Source organism: Crocodylus porosus, unplaced genomic scaffold, assembly GCF_001723895.1.
Source record: "Crocodylus porosus isolate Cpor-Errol unplaced genomic scaffold, CroPor_comp1, whole genome shotgun sequence".
Taxonomy (NCBI): domain Eukaryota; kingdom Metazoa; phylum Chordata; order Crocodylia; family Crocodylidae; genus Crocodylus; species Crocodylus porosus.
In genome coordinates, this window is record NW_017728918.1 from 62733702 (window position 1) to 62759155 (window position 25454).

The 25454-nt window shown below is 44.0% G+C and overlaps 1 protein-coding gene across 3 annotated transcripts in view; it reads left to right on the top strand.

The window, feature by feature from the left end:
- Positions 1-852: 852 nt before the first annotated feature.
- The window catches only part of SH3BGRL2 (SH3 domain binding glutamate rich protein like 2), a 57998-nt gene continuing 33396 nt past the window's right edge, over positions 853-25454 (top strand). Inside the window, exon 1 of one of the 3 annotated variants that reach the window (XM_019537665.1) lies at positions 853-1050. In XM_019537665.1, the coding sequence (XP_019393210.1) occupies positions 1006-1050 (45 nt within the window). In that variant the 5' untranslated portion in view covers positions 853-1005. Of the gene's footprint in view, positions 1051-13714; positions 13953-14564; positions 14746-25454 lie in introns of those variants that run through there. The other 2 variants (XM_019537668.1, XM_019537667.1) reach the window with 2 other exon arrangements.

The following is a 25454-nucleotide window of genomic DNA, read 5'->3' on the forward strand; positions in this document are numbered from 1 at the left end:
GGTGCCGTTCTCTGATATGCAACGAGGGTACTGATTGCATGAGGGTTCAGATGAAGACGTTTCAAAACATAACTTCTGTAACTTGTGTCTTCTCTGCTTATGTAGTTTAACAGCAGCACAGACTTAAATCATTAGGCACCATGGGCAACACTTGTAAAAGTGCATTTACTCTGTTGTTCCCTGTATTCTTTACCCGTGGCAATGAGTAAGGGGTGCACAAGGGCGTACATGCACCCCTGAGACTGCTGGTGCATCCCCTGACTGGCCGCGCTCTCTGCTTAGGTGATGGGCAGGGGGTCGGGCGGGAGCACTGGAACCCCCCCTGCAAGCTCCCGCCAGGGAGCGGAAGCAAAGGATGTAGTGCTGCGGCCACTTCCAGGAAACCCGTGCCAACTTCCTAGTCACCACAGCAGGACCCACCAGGTTGGTGACATCAATCGCTGACTGGTCGCTGCGGGGGGGGCACTAAGGTGGCATCAGTCGCCCATGTTCTTTACGGTATCGAAGGATTTGGTGGCACACCTAGATTCTTGGGCTGGCACCTTTTTATCTGTGATCAGTTTGGGCGTCCAACCTTGTTTGTGTCGGGGGGTTTAGGGAGGGGAGCTGAACACCCCACTCCTGTTGAAGACTGTGGGTGCCCGCCTGTGCCTGTCCCCGGGACGTGGAGGTGGCCCAGAGGGAGAGCCCGCGGGGCAAAGCAGGAGCCCGGCTGGGGCCTGGCATCTAGCCTGCGGCCCGGAGGGGGGGGGCAGCCCCACGGCGGGGGCCGGAGAACTACAACTCCCAGAGATCCCTGCCCCACCTTTCCCGCCTCTTGCTTTCATCTCCTGCCAGTGGGAGCCGGCTCCGGGTTGTGTGCGGGCGGCTGGGGCGCTGCGGCGGCACTTGCGGCGGCAGCTGCCGAGGCGAAGGGGCGTCCCGGGCTCGCCATGCCGCCCGCGGGCTGCTGCTGAGCCGCCCGGACGGCGGGGCTTGCTCCGCGCCCGCCCGGCCGGCCGGAGGATGGTCATCCGAGTCTTCACCGCCTCCTCGTCCGGCTCCGTGGCGGTGAGTGCGGCGGGGTGCCCGGGCAGGGCGGCGGGAGGCCGGCGCCGCAGGTGCGGGCTGGGGCTCGCCAACATCTGGCGCAGGGGCAGCCCCCGGGGCGGGGGGAGTCTGTCCAGATGTGCGCTGGGGCTGGCAAGGCGAGACGACCATCCCCGCGGGGCTGGGGAAGTAAATAAGGGGAATATTTCCTTTAAAAGGACATACGCAAGACGGAGCCCGGTGCCTCCTTTTATTCTAACCAGGGCTTGAATCACACTTGGACTCTTGCGCGGGGGCTGCAAAAAAAAAAAAATTAAACCGGTTCCTTAATTAACCTGTCCACCTTACAGGGGGTCTGCAAAAGCCATTGATTAACAAGTCCACTTTGTGGGGGTCTGCAAAAAAACCCGAAACCAGTTCATTAATTAAACTGTCCACCTTACGGGGGTCTGCCAAAAAAAAAAAATGAAACCGGTGGAGCAGTCCAGTGAGAGACCACCCCCCCAGTTATGATTTTTAAATCTTACAGGGGCTCTTGTCTCTTATGGGGGGGGTTAGCTCCCTTCCCGCCCCCCCCCCAGCTTCCCTGTAATTTGCACCTGGATTCTGCCATCGCAGGGTGCTGCGGGGCACAGCAGAGGGGCATGGGCTTGCCTGGAGCAACCAGGGCACCCACTGAGTGCAGTGCATGGCTTTGCTCTCGCCCACAGTCAGGCGGAGCCAGCGTTGGTCCCAGCAGGGCTGAGGGCAGCTGTGCCTACCTTTGCCTCCAGAACAAATTAGTTCACGCTGTCCTACTTTTTGAAATCAGGACAGCACCAGGGTATGAGTGGCATCGAGGGCAGACATGTGCTCACGCTTTGGAAGAAGGCTGAAGCAGAATAACATGGCTAAATTGATAGAGATATATTTATATTTTTTAAATAACCCTCTTTTTTTAAAGAGAGATCTTGTAATCATTTCAGGAAGGGTTAGCTGGCTTAGACTTCCTGCTGGTAGCTGTGTCCCGTAGATAAGCATAGGGAGTCGTACTGTGGCCCATGGATAGACACAGGGGGCCACGTCTAGACAAGTGCAGATGTGTGGTATGTGACACTGCAGATAGCTCTGTGGAGCCATGCGCTGCACATGCAGGCATTTCCCGCATTGCTACTTTGCAGTGGGGTGGCGGGTTTGACCCAGGGATATCCCGGGATCGAAAAACCCATGCCAAAAAAAGGCGGGCTGGTGTAGATGGTGGCAGTGCACTTTGCCCAAAACTGGAGCCTGGCAGACCAGAGCCACACTCTGGCTGCCGGCCAGGCTCTCAGCTACAGGAGCACCACCGCTGCAGCTCCTCAAGGCCCCCAGGATCCCAGGTAAAGTTGCTAGGGCCAGCACATTTGCACCCTACCCCAGCCTGGATAACCTACCAGAGCACGTGCCACGGGCATTCCCTGAGGACAAGTGGCACTGGCACAATGTCTATGCTCATTTGGACACAGCCAGGAAGTCCTGCGATACATTGCTTTACTTAGAAATAGTTCTTTTTTTTTCAAAGGGCGCTGCACCAAACAACATACAAGATATTAATAATTATAGACTGTCCTTTGACACACATACAAACAAAGCTTCAGGCCAATGGCTTGTCTGTGCATTAACAGGGGATATGGAGAGGGCACATCTCCTTCTTCCACCTAGGTTTTGAAAGGCATCAGTATGTTCTTTGATGGTTTTTATAGTTTTTTCCTGGCTAATTAATTATGCATGTGACCTATACATTTCCATATTCTTATTTAAAGTGACAGCCATGAAGACAATCAGAGTGTAAGTGTTCATCTAAATTTGTTCTTTAATGAGAGACATCAGAGAGCTTTAAATATAATTGCTATATTGTTATGCTTCAGCAGTGCCGGTAGTGGAAGTTTTACTTTTACTTTGTATAGGAAGATGTGGCACTATGTTCTTGTCTGGAGGTTTATTGTGTATTTGCTCCCTTTGGTCTTTTACTTTGCAATGTTTATTTTCAGTTCAGTAACATGGTAACAGGTATGTGGTTTGGTACAGTTTGACATGAAGTGTTTGTATTAGCTGTAAATATAGAACTATTAACTAATACAAACAAATCATCCATTTCAGTAGCCCAGTGAGTAAATACAGAACCCCTTCAGAACTCTACTTGTTCACTGAGTATTCATAATGGAAACTTTCGGTCCCGTTAACAGGCAGTCAGTTCATATTATAGCAGTGCAATAATGATATGTTTAGTGTGTATCCCCTACCAAATAATTCAAACAATAGCAATTTGTTTTGAAGTTTTTTGTGGGGGACGAAGAAGGGGAATGTAGCTTGGTCCAGTAATTGGCTAGAATAGATGAGGGAGGTATTGGATGGGGTAGTTTTGCTAGTTATTACCCTAATGACAAAGAAGTCTTGTAGCGTGTGTTAATTTGCCTCTGCAAGATATGTTCACTCTGATTTGGAGCAGTGTAAGCCTCTTTGTCCTCACTGTCACCATCACTCTGCCAAACCTGACCTGATTTAATTTTCATGTCAGTTCATCTGGTGGACTCTTGCTGAGGGTGCCATCCACAGTGCCAACAGTGATAGTGATTTATGTGACTGGACACTTGACCACTAGCAACTGGACTAAGTCCATTAACATTTCATACAGACTACTGGCAGCCATCCAACGGTGAAGACTTTCATTTATTCCGTGAATAGGTGGTGTAGAGGTTACAGGCACTGTCACCTCTGACTATTCCTCTGGTTTGTTTATTCTTCTCTTCCTCTTAAGTGCCTAGGAGCCCTGTTCACGGACCAGGATCCTGCTGTGCGAAATGCATATGAACGCAGACCAGAAAGACAGTTCCTCCATTAGTGAGACGATATAGTGGTGAAGATTTGAATGTTATGTTGTGATGCTTAGAGGAAAGGAAAGACAATTCCTCATGTGAGGTCATGTAGCCTCTCCCTTCTCTTCCTGTTGTATGGAAAACAAGCCATGAACATAACCAAACAGCCTGTTCTCAGAAACCTTCAACTTATCCTCTGCTATCCAAGGGGCAGCATTATCTTGCTGTTTGACAGTGGCACTGGAAAGAACAACAGCAACACATCTCCAGGGCATCACACTGTCACAGCAACAGACCTGGAAGAAAGGTGCGGTTGACGCATAGTCACTATCACAGCTTGGACAGCTTGGGTCAAGTTATAAGATATCTGTCCCTGAGTGTAGGACTGTTCTCTCCAGTATATGTACTAGCATTCAGTCCAATGAAGTAGGTTTGAAATGGCTTAGGCAATGAAACTTCCATCATTTCTCCATCGTGTCTGCCCTTCTGCTATGGTTACGCTGCCTTTGTTTCCATACAGTTTATAAATAAATTAATGTTAGGATGTTAGCAAAATTATTTTGCTTTCTTATTAACTGTTTTAATACTGATTATGTATCTGCCATACAAACAGAAACAGAAGGAAAAAAGAAATCACAAGAAGTTACAAAAATATTATTAAATACTGGTACTTAAAAAAAAACAACAATCCAAAACCTAAACCTGGTATGCCTTCAAAATAACTTCCATTGAAATGTACTCTTTCTTCCTTAATGGCACTTGATTTGTGTCAAAAGGGGTGCAATATATACAAAAATAAAATATATATTGTCATATGGATGATTGCATATGATGGTGTTGTAGTACTGATTTAGGTGGAGGGATGGAATGCTATTGAAAATAGTGAACATGACTGGCTAGTTTTTGCACATATAAAAATAACTGTTTTCACAGTTTTGCAAAATCTCATCCTTACACATGCTTTGTGCAAGTGCTAGCTTTCTGATACTCCATAAATATAAATTTAGGGGAATTTGTTGAGGTTATTTATTACCTGTTGCTTAACAGGACTTTGCTTTGCACACAAGACAAGTCAGGATTACAAGCTCTGCAAATCTGCAGTAACTTCGCTGATGTCCAGTACTGTAGCTTTGGTCAGAATTTGACCTGTTGTAGCTGTTTATAATACTGGGAATGTTCTCCTGCAAGGTGTGTGGTTTGATTTTGGATTTATTTGTCATTTCTCAACCTCGCAACAGCTGTTGTTATAAAACAAAAGATTTTTTATGATACAGATTTATCTAGCCTCTAGTACAGGGCTTGGCTTCCTTGTTATCTAGCTGACAATAAGTTACCCATTAATCAACAGGGGAATTCCACAGATCTCTTTCTCCTTCACCTACAGTAAGAGTTTTGTTTGAATATGTTTGCACAGAGAGGCTGGCAAAGACAGGAAAATCACATCTTATTTCCAAGCACAAAGGTAAAGCTGCTTGGCAAGCATAATTGGCCAAATGTACCATTAGTATAACTCTTTTGGAATCTCCAGAATCATGCCCACAATGTATGCAGTGCACTTGGCTGGAAAATGTACTGAGACTGTTGTTAGTGCAGCGTTCAGTTTGTTTAGAGATAGTCTCCTTTGGTGACTGAACTGACATTCAGTTCAGTTCAGCCTGGTCTATGCCAAGGTAAAATAAAAGCTATTCTTCATAAACAGCTTTAAGAGATTAGAGGCAGATGGTATATATCAGGCAGGGTTAGAGCTCTTGGAGAAAGAGTGACACCCGGACGTGAGCTCACAACCTGCTGGTCTAGAAAACACACCACAACACCAGCCCTCAAGAGCAAGTGCTGGCCCCTTCCAACTCCCTTCTTACCAGATGACCACACTAACATACATAGGTTTGCCCACCCACACCCCACATTTAAAAATAAATAAATAAATTTAAACCCTTGACTGATAGCCCTGTGCCCTCCAAGAAGAGGCCCTAAGCATCCAGAAATATCCCCCTTTTACCTCCCAGCATCATGCGCAGCCCAAGACACACAATAGCCTCCGGGGCTGCTGGCTTCTTTGTGGTTGGGCCACAACTACCCCCAAATTCAAAAAGAACAAAAGTGGCCATTTTGGCCCTACCAATTTCCACTTCCTCACAGACACTCCCAGTGCTCCAAATGAAGCATGGGTCGAAATCTGGGTGGAACAAAGCATGGGCTGAATCCCCAAAGGGGTCCATCATGCCATAGTGAGGCCTGCACTTTTGCACCCCAGAGCCTTGCCACTAGTCCAATTGGTTCTGGGGCCCATGGCAGCTTCCATGTGTCGTGGTGGAAAAAAAAGTACTAGCACTTGCCAGGGTAGGCAATACACAGGTGATACATAGGCCTGAACTCTCAATCTGCTGGTTCAGACCACAGAAACCACACCACAACACCAGTCTTCAAGGAGAATACCTGGCCTTTCATAATCCCTTCCTACCAGCTGACCACACTAACATATATAGGTTTGCCAACCCACACCCCACATTTACAATTTGAATCCTTGACTGATGGTCCTGTGCCCTACAAGAAGAGGCCATAACCAGCCAGAAACATCCCCCTTTTGCCTCCCAGCATCATGCACAGCCCAAGACACACAATAGCCTCCAGGGCTGCTGGCTTCTTTGTGCTCAGGCCACAACCGCCTCGGCTGCCCCCAAATACAAGAAGAACAGAAGAGGCCATTTTGGCCCCACCAACTTCCCCTTCCTCACAGACGCTCCCAGTGCTCCAAATGAAGCATGGGTGGAAATCTGCGTCTCGGCATAGCATGCCAAACCCATTTGGGGTTTGGCATGCCACACTGAGGCCTGCACTTCTGCACCCCGGAGCCTTGCCACTAGTCCAGTTGGTTCTGGGGCCCATGGCAGCTTCCATGTGTCGTGGTGGAAAAAAAAATACTAGTGCTCACTAGGTGTGGGTAAGGTATAGTGGTAACACATAGGCGTAAACTATGTGGTTTACTGCTGGTTCAGACCACAGAAACCACACCACAACATCCGCCCTCAAGAGCAACACCTGGCCCTCTCATAATCCTTTCCTACCAGATGACCACACTAACATACATAGGTTTGCCCACCCACACCCCACATTCAAAAAATAAATAAATAAATAAAAATTAAATCCTTGACTGATGGCCGTGTGCCCTGCAAGAAGTGGCCGTAGGCAGCCAGAAACATCCCCTTTTTGCCTCCCAGCATCATGCGCAGCCCAAGCCACACAACAATAGGCTCTGGGGCTGCTGGCTTCTTCGTGCTCAGGCCACAACCGCCCCAGCTGCCCCCAAATTCAGAAAGAACAAGAGAGGCTGTTTTGGCCCCACCAACTTCCCTTTCCTCACAGACACTCCCAGTCCTCTGAATGAAGCGCGGGCCAAAATCTGGGCCTCGGCAGGGCCCTTCCTCTTCCTCACTGTTGTGCCTGCAAGGTGCTTTGGTTTCTTCTCAAACCATAGTATTGCTTGCTATGAGAGTACATGTTCAACACAGCCAGGTGTGGCTGTGAACTGATAAAACATAGGTGAGACTACGTACAGCCTGGGTATATAACCAGTATTGCTGCAAATAAAGACAGCAACAGTAGTAGCTGTAATAAAGGAAACATTGTTCAGAATACGTTCCCTGAAGTCCTTTCAAAATGTGTTTTAGGTGCAGTTCCTAAGGTCATAAATACTTTGCTTTTTAGGACTCCCCCCAGGCTGACTCTCACTGACCATTTACATTGAAAACCCTTAAACTTGACCTGTGATGACCATCTAGATCACCCAGAAGTTCCACTGAACTTTGGGGTCAGTGGTCAAGGCATTTCCTACCCCACTTGCAGCATTTTCAGAACTCACTTGGGTGCTAGAAACACAGGAAATTGGCCAACAACAAAGCACTGATTCATGAAAACAGTGAGGTCTTGGCATAGGACTCAGAATCAGCAACTCAGAGGTGTCATTCTGGATTTTTCAGGTGACTTTTGACAAGGCATGTAGGTTTTCTATATCTGTGTTACCCATCTGTAAAATTAGGACAATATTAACACTTAAATGTCACATGGATTAATATAGTTATACATGAAAACATATCTACTGGGGTACAAATGTACCAGCAAGAGCTGTCTGATGTCATCAAAGGCAAGAAAAACAAAGCTTTTGCATAGCACAGGATAGATTATCAGATAGACTTAAGTCCCATTCCATACTGCTATTACTGTTTGAAAAAAAAATCATTTTTATTCAGGTGATATATTGAATATTTTGGTTCTAAGACTTGTCAGAGTTTGTCACATAATTTCATAGCATCTGTTGCCGAAATGCTGTGGGCTTTAATTAAGGCTGATGCAAAAATAAGCCTTGGAGTGCCACAGGATTCAAGTGACCTATTTTACATTGCTTTAAGCAAGAGAAGGAATGGGAGAGACTGTAAAGAGATACTGTCAGATTGTTTTAATTAAATTATTTTAGATGATTCTAATTTGTGTTATCTAGAGAGATGTAGAAGAGATTAGGTTTTATGATGACTTACGAAGATATTAGTCAGCTATATAAGTTACCTTTATATTTTACATATACAGGATGATTTTATCTTTAGAAATCTGAATGCAAGTCAAAGGTAAAGAATTGGGCCTCTGATGAGAAAGCAGCATTGTAGTATTTTGCAGACAAATATAATAATGACAGTTGTTTCATTAGTTTGACCCAAAGGTGCTCTCATCTTTAGGGAGTTAATCTGCAGAACAAAATGCCTTGCCTTTTACTTTGCATGCATTGTGAAAAAGCATCATATACATAGATTTGTGAGGATGACTGTTTGTGTGTCAAATTGAGACTTCCTAACCTATTTTATCTGTCTTTATGTAAAATACCATTTGTCTTCAGAAGGCAGGGGTTAGTCACTAAATATTTTTTATTCCTCTTTTCAATTGCTCTTCCTAAATATTAAGCCAGCAATATTTTGTGTCTGTGTATATGCACATGTTGCAATAAATTGGCATCCTGCATTCTCTCTCTCCAAGCTCAGGTAAACAAAAAAACAAGGTAAGTATTTTAAGGAAGAGCAACTCATGTTAGCTTTCAGTGTTGAGTGAAATGCTGCTAGAATAACATCCTCCAGTAAATTGCATTAAAGAGCTATTAAGTGCCTCTGCAGCCATTAGATTTCTTTTCTGCATTCTCTTCCCTAGGATCTGCATATTATTGCATCAGGCCCCATGAGAAGGTGGGCAGGTGGAACAGTTCGTGAATAGTCAATACATGTTGACTCACATTGCTAAAAAAAGACGCTAAATTAACTTCAGTGGGACCCATGAGTCACATGAGCTGGGTGATGTTCAGAGAAAGGCGCTAAAGTGGTTTGGCAAAATTCAGGCATTGCTGAACTTCGGGCTGGCTGAAAATGCACACACGGAGTGAAGAATTAATTCAATAGCTAATTTGTTCACTATGTGCCCTTTAGGTCACTCTGAACCACTCTTCTCTCCAAACAAGAAAGGCCTCTTGGTCTTACCTGTTGTGAGATAGAGTCTCTAAAATCTGTTATTGAGAACCTGGGATCCAAGTACACCATCTCCCCTGATGATCTAACTGGGTTTGAGGCACCTGTGTTTCCTTTCATTGGGAACCTGCAGCTACAGCTGTGTTGATCAACAATGTTCTTAAAGTAGTTCTATGTCGTAGAGGGATTTTTAAAAAACAAACAATATACATGCATATGTAGGCTTTTCTAACCTTTCTTTTCACTACATACTAATTTAAATAGGCTTCCTGCTTAAGTTACAGGACAGAAAAAGAACCAGCTCATATTACTTTGGAGTAAGAGCACCTTAGTCCAGAACAGAGTTTCCACATGGGACAGTTGATTCTGGTATAGGTTGAGTGGCAAAATTACTGATATAGTCTTGCCAATGATTTCTTTGTATAAGCAAGTCCTAAGAGAACAAAGATACTCTATTGACCCACCCTGATCACAGCTGACAGACAGCATGCTGCTCTTGCCCAGCTCTCCTGTCTATGAAAAGACTTGTTTATACAGCTAATATGGGGTGCCCCCTTAAGACTTCGTATAGTTGATCACGGGCAGCTTTCGAGCGTTCTCCCAGCCCCGCCTGAGGGGTGTGTCCTTGGAACTTATGTGTCAGGTTATGCTGCACACTGAGGGGAGCCCTGACAGTCACCTGCCATGGGTTGATTTTCTATGTTCCCGGAGTGGGGTCCCTCCTGGGGTTTCTCGCTACTTCTGATGTCCCTCACCAGGGGCGTTCATGGGGCTCCACCTCCCCTACACCCCAACCAAGTGCCAACCTTCCGGGCTGCTGGATGATGGGTCTTTGGCCTGCTCCTTGGTTCGCCTACTCCCGATGATCGCAGGGTGTACAGTTATCTCCGCCTTTGCTCTTTTCCCTCCTCTGAGGCTCTTGCCCAATCTGGCCTCGATCTTTCTTCATGGCCCTGGACCCATAGAGGGTCTTTCTTGGGTCGCCCTTTGTGCACCCTCCAAGATAGAATAGGTTAAGAAAAGGGGAAAAAAAATAACAAGAGGGTCAGGGTGTAGGCTTCTGCCCACCCGACTCATTGGTCCGCTGTCTTAGACCGTCTCTGGTCCCTCAACGTCACCCCTCTTCCTTGGCTGTCCTGCCGATCAATGCGGTGGGCCCCACCAGCGTGGGGAGAGCCCCTTTTAATCTCCGTCTTGCCCCTGTTGGGACTGACAGCTTTCCTGGGACATTGGCTGGGGAGCACCTTTACTCCTCAGCGTCCCAGCTGCTTCTGCTACCATTTCCCTGCCATCGGCTTTTAGATTTGCCGGGTGGCGGTTTTTTATGACATCATCTACTGGCGTTGCCGCCAGCTGGCAATAAAAATTGGCTGATGAACCGTGCCGGTGGCTCTCCTTGGTGCAGCTTGCTCTTCCTTGTGGGAGTTAAGTGTTTCTTCTTTTCAGGGCTCTTTTCTTGGGCATGTTGTCCCTTCCTTGGGTCCCGCCGTGGGAGATCGTTCTGGAGCCTCCATTTTTGTTCCCCTGGGACATGGGGTATGGATACACATAACACAGACTGGTTAAATATAGTTTAAACTTGAAGCAGACAGATGTACAAGGCTGCTAAACCAGTTTAGAACTTCCTGGAATGGTCAAAAATCAGTCAAATTCTTCTGAACTAGTTCATTGCGAACTGTGTAGTGACTAAGGCACTTTACATAAAGTGCCATGAGTTACAAGCAACTAAGGAATCTGAGTGCTGACACAACTGCAGGCCCCTGGCACTTAGTAGTGCCATGAATTAGAGCACCCCACCCACTGACCCAACAGATGTTTGCTTGTTGGGTGGGTGGGGGGGGAAGGAATAGAGTCTGCCTGTAGCCAAGAAGCTGCCCCTTTCCCTCAGCTCTGCGGCTGTTTGCAGGAAGGGGGGCGGGGGATGGGGGAGGAGAAGCAAGCCATGGATGGGGTTTGCCCAACCTGAGTCGGATGGGGAAGGGCTGAGGGGGGGTTCTAATCCACCCCACCTTCAGCTCAGGCCGGGCAAACCCCAGCCTGTAGCTTGCTCCCCTCCTCTCCTTCCCCCCTCTTCCTGCAGACAGCCCTGATTGTTCCTTAAGGCGCTCCAAAGTGGAGCACTTCATCTGATTCCTCATTTGATGAGGGTTAATTTGTTGCGCAGTCAGCCACTTTAAAGCACTCTGCAGCCATTCATGTGTGTCACGGCATGGCTGTAGAGTACTTTCAGGGGGCTGATTGTGCAACAAATGTCATTTCTGTCTGCGTCCTCTATGGCACAGGCCTGGTTTGCCCTCCAGACATCCCCCACTTCATGTCTTCTCATCACCTCCCTGTTCCCTTCCCTCTTTCCCCACTCCCCCAACTGCTGTAAGTGGTTGCTGTTGCACAGAGCCAGAACTCTGCAGTCTATTTTTTTAATTTTGTATTGGCACTTTTTATCAATATTTTCCATTGCACTTCTTGTTCAGTAAAAACTATCTTTCTATCAACCAGCTCTCTACTCTACAACAGCCCCTCATTATACCCCTTTAGCATCTAGAAACCCAAAAAGATGGGTTCAGGCACCCTCCTGCTCCCAGGCAACCCAAATCCAGCAAGCACACTGGAGAGGTAGGTAAAGTGCAGGGTACTGAACTTTACTGAACTTACATTTGAGAGAGAAAGGAAAGCAGAAAAGTGAAAACAGCCTCAGCCACAGATCATTCCCCTCCATTTGTCCTTTGTTCACTAATGCTAGGCTGGGTGCTCACTTATCCCCCTCCCTGGTGTTGAAGCAACAGCATTTCAGTGCCTAAAAGGTATTGTTCTGCCTGAATGGCCAAGGCTCTATACATTTGGACACCTCTGACCTGAAGCAGCTGTGAAGCAGTTTCCAATTATTGACATTTATGAGTGGTTAAATTGCTATGAATGTCCATACCCAGACTGTGGTGCTTTTTACCTAGGGGTAAATAGTACCTGTCAATTCTTCAAGTAAAAAACACAGTGATGACAAGGCACTTCAATTTTAGCACAAGGTGACAGTGGTCAGTCAGTCCCAGGCAGGGGTATATAACGTTGACTTTTCTAAGATTATCCTTGTGGTAAAAGATAAAGTGCCTTGTCATCACAGTATGTTTCCAGCTCTATTGTTGGTAGGCGTTAGTTATCCAGAGCTTTAAATAAAAGCATCCTAAAAGGAGTCTATTACTATATCTACATCACTCAGAGATACGGTGTGACATCTGGTGCTTCAGACTGGTTCTTTTGGCTGGGTCAGTGCATCTGATGAAGTGAGCTTCAGGCCTCTAAAGCTTGTGATTACTTCCTGGCATGGTACCTACCTACTTTGGTTAATCTATAAGGTACAAATCTACCCTGCCTTCTACTTGACTTCAAATTAGCAAGGCTAACTACATCACTCTGGGTGAAACCATCCACCAGGAGCTGTTGAAACCAATGCCTCACAATGGCTGCCACATTAGTTGGGTTGGGCTCACTGGATTTGTAATCCCTGGCTTCATGTCTGCTTCCGCCTGTACCTTTTCAGCTTCCCTGGCTAGTTAAATATATAATTTTAGGTCTGCCCTGTGCTCAGATGCTTTTCTGATATAAATAGTTCAGCTGAAGGGCAATTTCTTCCCCCAAATAGTGATGTTAGTACAAACCCAAGCACGTAGATACACTGATATCAAGATGATTTATGTCAATATAATTATTTAATACACAAATAGGCTGTTCCAGGATGAGCACCTTTATGCTGATAACTGAGCCATAGAAAGGAGGTTCATAGAAACATAGAAAATCAGGGCTAGAAGGGACCTCAGCAGGTCATTTTGTCCAACCCACTGCTCAAGGCAGGAGCATCCCCAGCTAAATCTTCCCAGCCAAGGCTTTTTCTAGCCAGATCTTAAAAACTTCAAAGGTGGAAACTATAAAAGTACAATTAAAGCAGCACAATTTGTAGGCATATCCTTGGAAATCATGCAACTAAGCTTATTGTGAATGTACATCAAAATATACAATTAAGACAGTTATGATGATGTCAAACAAGGACACTAAAATATTTCACTCCGATTAGGAATGCACAATGCATATACCCCCTCCCTTCACAAAAAGAACTGAATTAGCATCCCCAGCCAATACAACAATTGCTTGCACAGAAAAATATTGTTAGGAAAGCATTTCTTGTTACATGTAATCCAGCAGTGTCTAGAAGCATCAATTCAAATTGTGACTTCATTGTGCTAGGCACACTACAAAATTAATAATGAGACTGGTTCAAAGAACTTTCAGTCTGACCCTGCACTAATAAAATCAACTGGATTTAGCCACAGACTGATTGGGAGCAAGATCAAGGACTAAATACCATAGGCAGAACAGATGAGGGGTAGAGAGAGAAAAAGATACAGCGTTTAAGTAAAGTGCTCAAAGAAGTGGGAGGTTGGAGCTGTGTATGTGTTGTTTTTGAAATCCTCCCATGCATAAAGAACTGTCTTCCACTGAGATTTAGCAGCCGGAAGCAAAGAAGAGAAACAGTATTGTTTGAGACCACAGGTTAAGAAAGGCCATTCTACAGTGTATTGTGGATTTCTCACACATGCTGGTAAGTTATTCCTGTTGTACTTCATTTTTGTTTACTTTAATTTTGTTCTGTTGGAAACTAAAGAAAAATCTTAGTTTCCTTTTTATATGTATAACATAGGCCAAAACAGACCACTTTATTTATCTAATGTGATGTCCTGTATAACACAGGCTGCAGAACTTCCTCAAATTAATTCCTGTTTGACGTGAACAACATATTTTAGGAAAAAAATGCAATCTGTGATTTAAACATTTTAAGTGGTGGGGAATTCATTTTTTCCTTATTTCCCTGAGATTCTGATATGCAGCACAGTGAGATACTGATTATTGACTATGCTAGTAAATAATTCATGATCAGAAACAGATTTTAATAGTAACACCACAAGTAAATTATAAACTGGGCTATCGATCAAGAGATTAAGTAAGGCCTTGCTGCCTGTTCGAAGTGCTCAATTTTCTTATTGCTGTGTTGAAAAGTTTCCTTTGATGTAGTGAATGGTAGAATAATATGAACAGCTGAAACCTATCATCACATTCCTTGTAGATTAGTGAGATTAGTGAATGATGGCCTGATCTAATCTGAAGCAGTTAGAACTCAAGTACACCTTAACCCTTTGATCTTAGTTTGCACCTCCTGAAGTAGACAATCTGACTGCAGCATCTCTAATTGAATGATCTGATATACCCTCTTGCAAGACTGTAGATAGGGTTGGCTTTAGAAGGGTTTAGATAACCTCAGAATCTCTGGTAGAAAATTGCCAGGCAGTTGAACAATTAGGATTAAGATGTTTTCTCTGATATGGAAGATGTGTGGTGTAAGTACCTGCAGAGCTACTCTAAACCAGTGTGCAAACAGTTCTTTCGTAGCAAAGGGACTGAACTTGTTTATGGCAAGCCCTGTTTGGGTCTGGAGTAAAGATTTCCAAGATCACACTCCCAAGTGAGGCTGTAAGTTTGAGGGCCAAATTCAAAACTGCTGTTCAGTCATCTTCTCAGCTGTGTGGATGCAACTTCTGTTGATGTGAATAAGTATCATGCATGGAGATGATGGGATAGTCAGCAGGCTGATGTGCAAGGGAGTATAAAGGAAAGTGTAATTACACTTCTCTTTTCATCCCCTGTATTCACACAGGGCTAAATTTGGAACACATCTCTTTGTAAATAACATCATGGGTTGTGTTCTGCTCTCATTTAAGGCAATAGTAGCTCTGTCATTAAATTGAGTGATAGTAGAAACAAGCTCAGTTTTAGATATGGGTGTTCACAAAAAAGGGTAGGTAATATATTTGACAGAACCTTGTAATAATTCACGGTAGCTTATTTTACCTACAAGCCGATATCCTTGAGGGCTCAGCCATCATAAGTATCTTTGTTGATATTTCACATAATGTGAGAAAAGGCTTTTTTTTTTTTTTTTTAATTTAGAGAAGAGCTCAGAATTATCAAGTGTGAATGTGTGTGTCTGTTGCCAGCTGAATAAGCCATCTGTGCTATTTGTGCAGTAACTGTCAGGGGAGGGATAGTGAAATTATTGCTTTTGTTTTGCAACTTCTGTAGAACCATTTTGGAATCATAATTTCTTTAATACAGGGGTTGGGGGGATTTTCTGTCTATATATAAATTCTGGACCACATGATGTCCTCACCAGGAAAAATCAAATGGCTATTTCCAAGATATCGGCATTTACCAATAGGTGAGGGAAAATCAGTGGCTGGGTAGAAGGGAGATGGGCATAGCCCTTTACTTATGTAGACACACTGAGGTTATATCTGCTTCCATCTTTATGATTTTTAGTCCATGTGACTGTAAAGCCAACATCCTTTTTCTGCTTCCAAACCCTTGAGCTGCAGAGTTCATTCCCAAACTGCTATCTTTACAGTATACAGTCCTTTTGCTCTGAAAGGATTTCAAGTCTTGAAGCAGGTATTAACTGTTGCACTGCAAATACAGGGGACATTGTTATCGGGAGCACTTTTTCTTGTTTCATCCACCTCCTCCACCAGCTGTTCTTTTACAAAACAATGGTGCTTCAGTCAGGCTGGGTTAGATTCTGATCTGCACAAGAAGGCAAGGTCTCTGGAGATGGAAGGAACTACAGATGGCCTTGCACTGGTTTTGAACCACCCAGACTAAATCACACTTCCTTGCTTATATTTCACAGAGATTGCTGTCTGTCTGTATATCCTGCCTATTATAATAGTTGGCCTGCCCTATACTGCTTGGCCCTATACTGCTTGGATTTTGCTGCCTTAAGTTTAATGAGGAGGAAGAAATGTGATGTATTTTTCTCATTACCAAGAAATCCATTCCTGTATCTTATTAGATGTACATATAAAACATGAAGTTTGGGGGTTTGTTTTATTTATTGCAAAAGTTCTGAAGGAATCCTCTGTGCTTTATTGATCTAATGATTGAGGGTTTTTTGCAAGGTTTCACTGATGCACTTTTACAACAAATTTTGTTAAGCATAGTATGTGCTTGGAGTATTGCAGTGTAATTTGTGAATAATTTTCACAATTGGAAGCACATTCATTTTGAAAGGCACTGGCTTCTGTTTCTGTTTTGAGAGCATTAAGGAATTTTGGGATTTCTTTTTATAATCAAAGATAGCTGTAAAGAAAAAAAAATAGGTCCTCACTTTAATAATAGTGCTATCAATTCTGTTATAACCAACTTCAGTTCAGCACACTTTGAGTAACCAATACTCTTGCAAGTATTAGATCACACCTTGCTAAAATTATGAACCAAAAACATAACTGTTGAGACTTCAGTTTTGATTCTGTGTTTTAACATATTGGGCCTGATTCCAGTACAGCATATACAACTGACTATTAGGCCCACTGTCCACAAACAGCTTGTTTGTGCAAGATAGGACTTTATTCTATGGTTGCTACAAATGCTGCCACCAACACTGGAGACTTGCACATAGGGTGCATTTTAAACCTGTTCAAATCCATGAAGACTAGAAGACTTTTTGGGGAATGGGATAAGTTAAATACTTCACTATGAAAGAGGGATTCTCCCTAAGCTAAAATTTAAATACTTCTTGAGAATGCTGTACGATAAAGAATTTCACTGAGCACAGTGAACAAAATTTGTTTCTTCTGCTTCAGGAAGAGGTCTGAAGGCTCCATGGAATAAACCGTACCCAAGTAAAAGTAATGATTACTACGCTGTCAGCTTTGTCTGAGTGGAGTCTTCAATACTGGTCTTTTAGTAACTAGCAGGTAAACTTTTTAGTTAATCAAATAACCTTGAATTAAAAAAAATACTCTTTTGTAAAAGATTCTCTTTTACAAAAAAGTTGTCCTGTCCCCCTAACCTATGTGAGTCATCCTGTTGACTTTGGGCACAGTCCTGTTTACATTACCTTAATAGCAAAACCCCTGTTGTCTTCAGCTAGAGCAAGATTGGACCCTTACATGAAGGATGCAAGACTGGCCCTGAACCTCTGCAACACAAACCATTAAAACATAGGGATCAGCATTCCTAGTTCTCATTGCAGGATCCAGGGCTTAGTTTTCTAAGCCTTAAATTTCCTTGCTGGATTGAGCCTTTGCTGGAGAACATTCTTATTCTACAGAATTAAAATAACTTACAGAAAGTCAAAGAGCAATTATATTGATAAATATTATGCAACTTGTAGATTTGAAAACCAGCTACATTAATTAGGAGGAAAATCTTCTGTCATTTAGTAGTAGCTGCATTAATAAGGGTGATAGTTGTTGTTTTTACATTATGTTCACACACACATTTTGAGGGGGAACGTTTTGCTCGCTGAAATGGTTTCTTTCATCATTCATATACAATCCTTGTTAAAGTAACTTTAACATAGGAGAAAGGCAGGGGGGTGGTTAAATTTAGGACATTAAATAAAATATTCAAATTATCCTCTGAAAAGCTTGAGAGGTTTTTCTGTGGGAAAAATGCAAGAAAATAATGCTTGGTTTTTATTCATTTTCTTTAGAATGACCTAGAATTTGGGTAAATTAGAAACAGAAAATCAGTCAGCCACACTGTTTGTCTGTTGAAACAAATCATGTGTCAAAGGGATTTGGAGAAATGACCCCTTTTTAATTTGATCTGAGAATGAATGATAATCAATTACCAATATTTTTCTGATGCAGCCTGTTGATTTGCAGTCCTGTTTCCCTGAACACAGGAAAAATCAAGCAATAAGTCAATTGAGGGCCTTTCAGTAGCCTTTTTCAGATGGCATTTACCCCAAATTTTTTTCTCTTAGCTTTTCTTTAAGGTTACGCTACTGGTACTTTCTTCTGTGTCTCCTCACCTACTTTTTTCTTCCTTCCCTCACATGCCCCATTAGTAAAATGTATCCAGAAGAACCTCTCCAGCCTCTCCAGATTTCTGAGTGGCTCCATGTGTGTGCCTGCTAAGGTTTTTGCAACTCCAGACAATTAAAATTAAAATTGTGACATAACCCCAAGAACGCCTTTTCAGAAATCATAGCAATCATAGAAAATTAGGGTTGGAAGGGCCCTCAGGAGGTCATCTAGCCCAACCCCGTTGCTGAAGTAGGACCATCCCCAACTAGGTCATCCCACCCAAGGCTTTGTCTAGCTGGGTCCTAAAAACCTCCAAGGATGGAGCTCCCGCCACCTCTCTGGGTAACCTGTTCCAGTGCTTTACTACCCTCCTAGTGAGAAAATTCTTCCTAATACCTAACCTAAACTTCTCTTGCTGCTCCTTGTTCTGTCATCTGCCACCACTGAGAACAGTCTACCACCATCCTTTTTCAAACCCCCCTTCAGGTAGTTAAAGGCTACTATTAAATCCCCTCTCAGTCTCCTCTTCTCTAGACTAAATAAGCCCTGTTCCCTTAGTCTTTCCTCAGAAGTCATGTCCCCCTGCCCCCTCATCATTTCTTTTATTTGCCCTGCACTGGACCCTCTCCAATTTGTCCACATCTTTTCTGTAGCAGGGGGCCCAAAACTGAACACAGTACTCCAGATGTGGCCTCACCAGTGCTGAATAGAGAGGAATTATCACTTCCCTTGACCTGTTGGCAACACTCCTACTGATGCAGCGCAGTATGCCATTAGCCTTCTTTGCAACAAGGGCACACTGTTGGCTCATATTCAGCTTATTATCCGCTGTAACTCCCAGGTCATTTTCTGCAGGGCTGCTGCCCATCCAGTCAGCCTCCAGCCTGTACTGGCCCATGGGATTGTTCCACCCTAAGTGCAAGACTTTGCACTTGTCCTTGTTGAACCTCATGAGATTTCTTTTGGCCCAGTCCTTTACAAGGTGTCTAGCCTGGCTGCTTGTCGGTACTTCCCATCTCCTGGAAATACTTCATGTTTAAAATCCATGCTTTCCCATTGTGATCAGCAAATGGGACAGTGATTTTATGAGGAGATGCTAGATTGTAAAAGAAATGCACAAAAAACAACTGCAGTGTTTTAATTGTTAGCTTTATCCAGATAAGCTGAATGGCCCAATTCTATAGGAAGATGGAAGACAATGGTTTGCCAACTTGGTTCTTAACGCAGTTTTTCAGTTCCTTTAGTTCTTGCTGCTGCTCTGTTCTCTTAGCAACTTCTAAGGTAACTTAAAACTAGCCTGGCCTCCCCGTGTGGTTCATGAAAATCGAGTTGCTGGTCACCTCTTACATCTTTACCCTTCCAGACTAGGAAACCGAGCTACAACACTCTAAATCTGCTGAAATGTTTTGTAAATGCTGCCCTAAGTCTTTGTCTTGAATTTCAGGTCACTTCTCAGTCCTTTCTAGTACTGCTTTACCCATTGTGTTTGTTTTGTTCACAGTACTCTAGCTGTTTTAGGTCTTGTTTTAAATCCATTTGTTTATTTTTTACTTCCACAATCATTACCATCATTTGTCACATCTTGCTTCAGTAGGAACACTATCTTTTGTCCTTGGAAAAAGGGCGCAGGCTCTTGGTACTAGTGTTTCCCTTTCTTGAATGCCTAGCCAAAGTTTGGAATCTAATTTCATTAAGGTTCAATCCAAACCATAATAGAAGCATGCACATAGATAGAATCAAGCACATTATTCCTGTTAGGAGAAGAAAGTGATGATAGATACAGTTATTTCTTTGATACAATTGTGTTTATTTATAAAGCTTGTACAAAGTCCTGTTTCCTTGGATGTAGCAACAGTCAGACAGGAGCTCTTTCCTTTACTCACAGCTTCAAGCCTGTTTCAGTCAGCACTCAACCCCCAAAATCTCTAATTCTTAGGATTACACTATCAGCTCTTCTCTGGCTACATCTGGTGCTTCCTCTTAGCCTTTTCTTTCTAGTCTGGTAGTTGCTTGCTTTTCTTGCTTTCACATGTACCTTTATTAACACAGTTGCTAAAACAATTGCTAAACCTTTACTAAAACAACCTTTACTAAAACTAGCCAAACCTGAGCAACATAGCATAGCAGTTTTGGGCAGTTGGTTTGGGTAGTTATAGGTACCTGTGCCATGGCTAAAGTTCCCTTTTGTTTCTAATTGCCACTTGTTGCACAGAGCTTCATGCCTTCTTGCAAACTGTTAAATGAAGGGCTGTTGTTATAAGGGTCTTTTTGCTCCCCTATTTTCAAAGAAGTTTAATTTAACGTATAACGCAGGGAGAAGTAGATTTCAAATACATTCATCAATTGCTACAGTGACAGCATCACAGAATATCTATGTTTTCCCAGTGCTAGCTTACGTAAGAAAATCATGGGTGTTGGGCACAAGGATTAGTTTACTGTCCTCGGTTGCCCTACTGACTTGCTGAATAAACAGTAGCTTGCACCTTTCACAGTGCCTCTCACCAAAAGCAATTTATCCAATTTAACCTAAGCTACAAAAGCCAACAATGGTTCTTTGATACTGGAGAGAGAGACATGTTAGTACTCTCTCCAAAATAGAACAAAACCACGTATGCGCTATACTAAGGCAAAGGTGTCCATAATTGCCTGACTGAGTGCTGCCTCAGCAGCTTCCAGAGAGCCAAAAGCCTATTTTATGTCAAAGTGAACTGAAGGGGCCTCAGATCAAGGCCACCTATCCCAGGGGACAGCGGTTCTGAATCGTAGGTCTGCCTCAAGCAGGTTTTAGGATGTCCACCAGGTGCAGCCCAACCTACCTTGGCCTGGGGAGGAGCTGTCTTGGCCCCCCCAGCTGAAGCGAGTGCTAAGGAAGGGGAGAGGGTGGACCTGCCCTGCTGGCCCCACAGTCTCCATGTTGTGAGCGATGCTGCGAGCAGGTGGGTGAGGCTCTGTGCTGCTGGTACTTGGCTGAGTGGGGCACCAGGGTTCCCAGCTACTGAGCCCTGCCCACTGCAGCCGGAGCCACGTGGGGAGGGGAGCCAGGCTGGTCCTCTGCCATGAAGGGAGTGGCGACAGATCTGTGGTGCCAAGCGGAGCTGCCGGGAGTGGTCAGTCGGAAGCCACTGCAGGTGCAGGCGGGCAGGCGGGATGCCATGTGTCCCCTGGAGCAGCATCATTGTGTGAACATGGCCTTAAGTGCCATTGGGCACAGGGCCTGCAGCGGGGCATGGAGCGCTGGGTGAGGTCCAGTCTGGAGTGGCCACTGCCATGCTTGTGCGCCCCTCTCCATGCTTCCTGTCCCACCCTACCACGGGCAGCTGGGTTTCCTGGCCCATGCTGAACTCTCCTTCGGCCTCTGTGAAAGCCCAGGAGGAAGTTAGCTCTGCTGTGGACATCCATAGCCAGGGACTACTGACCGCAGCTGGTCTAGTGGCACCAGGCATTGATAGGATGGATGTCATGTTGCCTCAGCCTGCCTAGCTACAGGGAAGCGGGCTGGTGTCGCACACCATGGTGCTGGGGCCTGGAAGCAGGAGGGTCTGCTATGAAGGGTGGCACTGCCTGCGTGCCTCTTGGGTCTCACTTGGAAGACCTGTCTCTTGCCTGAAGTGGGAACTTTTTTAATGTAGGGGGAACCTCTAAAGCTGAGGCCTCTCTTAGTAGAAGGGGAAAACATCTTCTTCTTTGTCCAAAGTGGGAAGACTATTTCTGAGCCTTCACTTGTATGCACCGCCATCCAGCAATTTATTCATATTGTGAACTCAGAAGAACCATACTTTTGTCCTGTTATTTAAAAGGTCCTTTTAATTAAATTAACCCCAAAGAGTGGCTTCCTGTTAAGCAAATTTGCTTTCAGTGTGGTATTCTAAAACTTCCTTAACAAAGGCATGATCCCTGCTTTGCTTATGGATACCCTAAGATTTCTATAACGATAATATATCCATCCAGGTGAAACATCATGATGATTTATTTTATGTCAGTTATAATAATTGTAATTTAGTTTACGTCAGTTGTCATTTTTTGTACCTTTTATTGTCCTTTTTTATTTTATACACTATATGTGTGTGTTTTAACTATATAACTATCAATTTAATACAGATTTTAATCTACTGGATATGAAGAAAAACATTTGTTGTTGCACAGGTGGGCTGTGGAATTTTTATAGTATGCTAGAGGAGGCCTCAGGAAGAAAAAGGTTGAGAACCCCTGTCAGGGGACATCCTTGCGTTTGTTATTCTGTATTAAAGGCTTCTAACTGCAATATAAAAATCCACAAAGTCCTTGTTGAGCAACTTCTCTCTTTTTTTTAATTAAAAGTTAACTTATAAAGGCCTTAAGATATTGGAAAATCGACAGTTGTATTTTTCTCAGACATCAAAATGTTCAGGCTATTTGGATGTCTGTTGCAAGATGACTGCATTTCTCCAGTGTCATATGTAATGCAGCAGTTGCTATAGCAAATGGCTACTAATTCTGTTATGTAGTAAATAGTTATATAATGCTGCTTTTTTCAGCTTCTCATTTCCCATTTTTCCTAAGATTTGCATAGCACTGTGATATTATTTTGTATCTATAGCAGGGGCCAGGGAGTCAGTGCTACAGACTTTTTTGTAAAATTATACATGTTGTACAGACACAACAGTGCTGGGTTTGCAGTTGCTCTGGATCAGACACATTTTTCTTCCCTAAGCAATGCAGATGAAATGACAATCAGCAGAGTGCCTCTGTCGCTGCAGGCTGCAAATAAAACAAGGGTAGGAGGAATCTGCAGGGCTGTATGAGGGAGTTTGTGCAGACTTCTCCTCTGTGATTTCATGATACAGCATAATAGAAGAATGCAAATGCTAGCTAGCATGCTGAGATAGGTGCATGTCATAGAAATAAATCTAAATAAAGAAGTATGTGTGCATACATAGGTAAATCAGAATCTAGCTTTGTGTTAAGATGTCTACATTTATCACTACTGCTCATGTGGGTTAGTGCTTTCCTCAGTAAGAAGTAGCTGGGAGTGTGTTTGAAGCATCATCTACATGAGAAACAGATTAATAGTCTATTGCAATAATTAATTATTACAGATATCTGGACATGGCAGTTCCCTGTGGGAGTTGCTTTATTTTTTTGGTGTGTAAGAGGCACCTGGTGATAAGATACACCCCCCCCAAAAGGCATGACTTTGTGGGTAACATTGGTTAACATAAATTTAATTGATTTGTAGTCAAGTCTTATAATAAATTATCCATTATATAACTGCTGCATAAGACACACTTCAATTTCAGACTCCTGCCTTTCTGCCAGTGTTTTATACACTAGAAAAAACTGCAGTACTTTTTAAAAGACACAATATTTCTGACAGGAAAGGGTCAGAGGAAGATGCATTTCTTACAAAACTGCTTTCTACAGACCTAAGTTTGCAAAAACTGTTCTTACTTTGATTTCTAATTAATTGTTGTCTTACACATGTGCACACACATGCATACACGTGCACAGAGCCTCTAAAACTTCAAGCTTTCAAAACTGGTTCATGGTCAGAGAGGTAATGTTGCATGCGATCTCAAAGAGAAGAATGCCTTGTCAGCTGCAGAGACATGGGCTGAATGTTTCACATGTTAGAAAGAAAATGTGTTTGTTCTTGAAACATCAGCTAAACAGGAGAACATCCGAGTTCCCATCCGAGTTGAGAGCATGTAATATAATAAGCCTTAGTCTGTCTGTCTGTCTGTCTGTCACACTTTATTCGCACTTTGATTGGTTGTCTCGGCAGCCAATCGCAGTGTTCACTGAAACAACCAATCAGAGTGCTCCATGAGTATTCCAGACAGGAGGTGGTGGTGATGGCAGAGGAGTATGGACATGATGGAGGGGACAGAGCAGGGGGGCGAGGGTGCTGCTGGCCGCACCCCCTCCACCCCTCCCTGGCCCTGCTCCCTGGAGGTGGTGGCGGCATGGGGTGCTGGCTGAGGTAGATGGAGGGGATGTTGGGGCAAGCTTCCCTTCCCTTCCCCCCTGCTCTTGGGAAGTGGCAGGGGGTTGGTGGGTGGTCGCGCTCTGTTCCCACCCACCTCCCCCACATCATTCCTGATGGGCAGTTGGCTAGTATTTTAAGAATCTCTCTAGTTAAAGAAGGTGGAGGATTGAATACATTTTAGGATCTTGCTTCCCTCACTAAGAAAAATTGCATTGCATAACACTACTTAGTGTTTTTCATCCAGCAGTCTTCATGTGCTTTCCAAAGGAGGTCAGTACCATCTCTTCTAATTTTAGAGATGGTGAAACTGAGCCATACCCCAGGGTCACCCATGTCAGCAACTGAGCAAAGAACAGAGCCCAGGTATTATGCATTCCAATCTCATGAAACCATTGAACCCCACTATCAGCTATGAATATTGCTGCCTGAATATTCCCACTTGTAAAATGGGAGTATTAATGCTTACATATGCTTATTGCATACATTAATTTTGTGAAATATATTGATGATCAAGTAGCACAGAAGGATGAAGTATTATCAGCATCTAATACTAGTGGATTTAACCACAAGATAGTCTTGTTTGGTTCAGTACTGACTCATTCTAGCGTGCTGGGCTGAAAGATGTTTTAGGACGCACCAGACAATTCTTTCAGAGGAAATATATTCCCTGTTTACCCACACAGGTTTTGGATGTCTTGGCATTAAATGACTATAGAGATATTCAATTTGGAACAGAACCAAAGGAGACTTTCTGAAACAGGCCACATGTTACCCAAAAGGTTGTCTGAAAAGAGGATTTTATGGGAATGCAAGGCTTCCCTTGTCTTCTTACAGAATGGGAGTAAGGAGAGCAGGCCAGCTCTCTACCTCAGATATCCATAAGTAGGGACCTACCTAATTTGCGGGGGCTGCCCCCTATTTTGCAGGCAGAATGCAGACCTAGGCAGCTATTTTGTGGGTAGAGCACAGGGGGCTCCCCATGCCTCTGATTGGCTCGGGGGCCCCAGTGGCCCTGCCCCTCACCACTGATTGTCTGCAGGGCCTGCCTATCATGTGGCCCTGCCCCTCACTGCTAATTGGTTGCAAGGGCTCTCCATCATGAAGCCCTGCCCCTCTTCACCAATTGATGGAGCGGGGTGGGGCCACATGACAGGCAGCCCTTGCAGCCAATCAGTGCTGAGGAGTGGGGAAAGCAGTCATCAATAAACAGGAGGAACTTGTTCTCCTTCTAAATGCAAATAACTACGATGTCATTGGGATAACAGAGACCTGG